The sequence below is a fragment of the Suricata suricatta genome, chromosome 16 (genome assembly GCF_006229205.1).
Source record: "Suricata suricatta isolate VVHF042 chromosome 16, meerkat_22Aug2017_6uvM2_HiC, whole genome shotgun sequence".
Lineage (NCBI taxonomy): Eukaryota > Metazoa > Chordata > Mammalia > Carnivora > Herpestidae > Suricata > Suricata suricatta.
Genome location: NC_043715.1, coordinates 54472214 through 54475021, shown reverse-complemented (window position 1 = coordinate 54475021; position 2808 = coordinate 54472214). Strand labels below are relative to the sequence as shown.

The 2808-nt window shown below is 40.1% G+C and overlaps 1 protein-coding gene across 1 annotated transcript in view; it reads right to left on the bottom strand.

Moving 5' to 3' along the window:
- LOC115281187 (zinc finger protein 345-like) overlaps positions 1-2808 on the bottom strand; it is a 486358-nt gene that overhangs the window by 11099 nt on the left and 472451 nt on the right. The window contains 1 exon segment of the mRNA XM_029926519.1: positions 2329-2424. Coding sequence (XP_029782379.1) covers positions 2329-2424 — 96 coding nt within the window.

Genomic DNA, 2808 nt, shown 5'->3' with positions numbered 1-2808 from the left:
TTTGGGTTGCAGGATTACTCCTAACAGAGTAGTGTTTTCTCCCTACACTTAGAACATCTAGTAAGCACTAAGCAATGTCCTATGCTTGGTCTCCTCAAATCAACCTTAAAACAACCAATGACTCATGAATCTGCAAGCTTTCACCTCATCGAATCATTACAGTAAAGTGAGCACTTGAATGGTGTCACTTCCAAGAAGGAAAAGAATAGTAACTAGAGAAATCTTACTTAGTATTCTTGTTCAGTTGAGAGGAAGAAGTGACATGTAGCAATTAAACTATATGGGATTTAATATGTTCACTGTGGAATTACTCCCATAATCAAATCAGTTTTGGAACACCATGTCATTTCATGGAAACCATTCTTAAAATCCCTGAAGATACGCAATAAGTCACAATTTCTGAACATTTGAACAAGGAAAAGCGAATAGATCTTGCATAAGTAATAGGCAGGTAGATGAGACAGGATTTGCATAGGGAGACTCTCAAGCCAAGATACTTGAGATGTAGGAGATATAAATCCAATACAAGAGGGACCATTATTGCCATTATGAATCTATCACATTTTTGTTAGGTAATCATCAATTTTGAAATTTGGAAATTACCTCATTTGGTCTAATATTCCCTTCTTTCTGAAGACCTAGTTACACATACATACACATTCCTAATAGATGGTGCTGGGAGAACTGGACAGTAACATGCAAAAGAATGAAACTAGCCCACTTTCTTACACCATACACAAAAATAAACTCAAAATGGATGAAGGACCCCAATGTGAGACAGGAACCATCAAAAGTCTAGAGGAAAAAGCAGGAAACAATTTCCTTGACCTCAACTGCAGCAATTTCCTATTCGACATATCTTTAAGGACAAAGGAATCAAGAGCAAAAAATGAACTATTGGGACCTCAGCAAGATAAAAAGCTTCTGCACTCCAAAGGAAAAAAATCAATACAAAAACTAATAGGCAACTGATGGAATGGTAAGATAGTTGCAAATAAAATATTGGATAAATGGCTAGTATCCAAAATCTATAATGGATTCCCCTAACTCTACACCCAAAGGACAAATAATCCAGTGATGAAATGGGCAGAAGACATGAAAAGACAGTTCTCCAAAGAGGATATCCAGATTGTCAACAGGCACACAAAACAATGCTCTATGTCACTCATCATCAGAGAAATACAAATCAAAACCACACTGAGTGGATAAAATGAACAAATCAGGAGACTATAAATGCTCGTGAGGATGTGGTGAAATGGGCACCCTCCCACACTGTTGGTGGGAATGTAAACTGGTACAGCCACTCTGGAAAACAGTGTTTTCCAGTGTTTGAGATTCCTCAAAAAATTAATAGAAGTCCCCTATGACCCAGCAATAGCACTGCTAGGGATTTACCCAAGGGATACAGGAGTGCTGATTCATAGGGACACATGTACCCCAATAATCATAGCAGCATGTTCAACAATAGCCAAATCGTAGATAAAGCCTAAATGTCCATCAACGGATGAATGGATCAAGAAGGTGTGGTTCATCCGTACAATGGAATACTACATGGCAATGAGAAAGAATGAAATCTGGCCATTTGTAGCACTGTGGATGGAATTTGAGGGTGTTATGCTAAGTGAAATAACTTAGGCAGAGAAGGACAGATACCATATGTTTTCACTTATAAGTGGAACAGGAGAAATTTAACAAAGGACCATGGTGGAGGGGAAGGAGAAAAAAGAGCTGGGGAGAGGGAGGGAGGCAAACCATGAGAGACCCTTGAATACTGAGATCAAACTGAGAGCTGATAGGGTTGAGGGAAAGGGGAAGGGGGGGTGATGGGCCTGGATAGGGCACTTGTTGGCATGAGCACTGGGTCTTATGTGGAAACCAACTTGACAATAAACTATAAAAGAATTTTTTGCAAAAGCCTCCATAATACTGGAAATGATAGACCAGAAAACTTATAGTATCTCACTCCAGCATTCCTGGGATTTTTGCACCAAACCCCAGATGCCCACCAGTGCCCGGACACACTACATACACAAAGAAAAACAGAACTCAGACATGGATTAGCACAGTGTTCCTCAGAAATACAGAGATTTCCCCAAGACCTCAAAACAATGGAGAACCAATCAAATTACGGAGGACCTTTCTATGGGTGTGAAGCAATATAAGAATGCAATATGTTGGAAAGGAGATGTCCGGTGTGAGAGGGAGGACATAAAACAGGCCTTTTCAAACTAATTTCCATTCAAGGGGAGCTGCTCAACCCACAGTTAAAGGCCGACCTTCCTCCTTCATAACTGGACCTCCCCTCTGTCATCTGCTTCACTCCCATACCTGGACATGAGGCTTCTGTCTCCTTTCTCCTCACATCCCAGACGTCCTTCTTTTGTTCCAGAAAGATGACCAGGCCTGGCTTTGACACAATAAGACCTGTTTATTAGAAGAAAAAAGTATGAGTGTTGTTGGGGATCCTGACTTCTGATCCACTATGGTACTTAGTAGAGAAGAGGACATAGGAGCATCCTAGAAAATTATTTCCCATATGCTGTGGTCCAACAACCCCTTTAGAACACTCAGGAGGAATTTTCCATGTTCAGATCTGGACCTCCACTTCTGAATATTACCAGGACAATAATGGGAGAAATTGGTATTTAAGATGTCAGAAATACCATTTTATACCACTCAACATTTAGAATTGCCATTAATCTACAGAATTGATGTTCCCCTAAGGAAAAGGAAGCTAAAGTTGAAAAGGAAACACCAGGAAGATTTTTCTATGTACAAATCCCTACTTTTCCCCCTGACTGCAGGGAT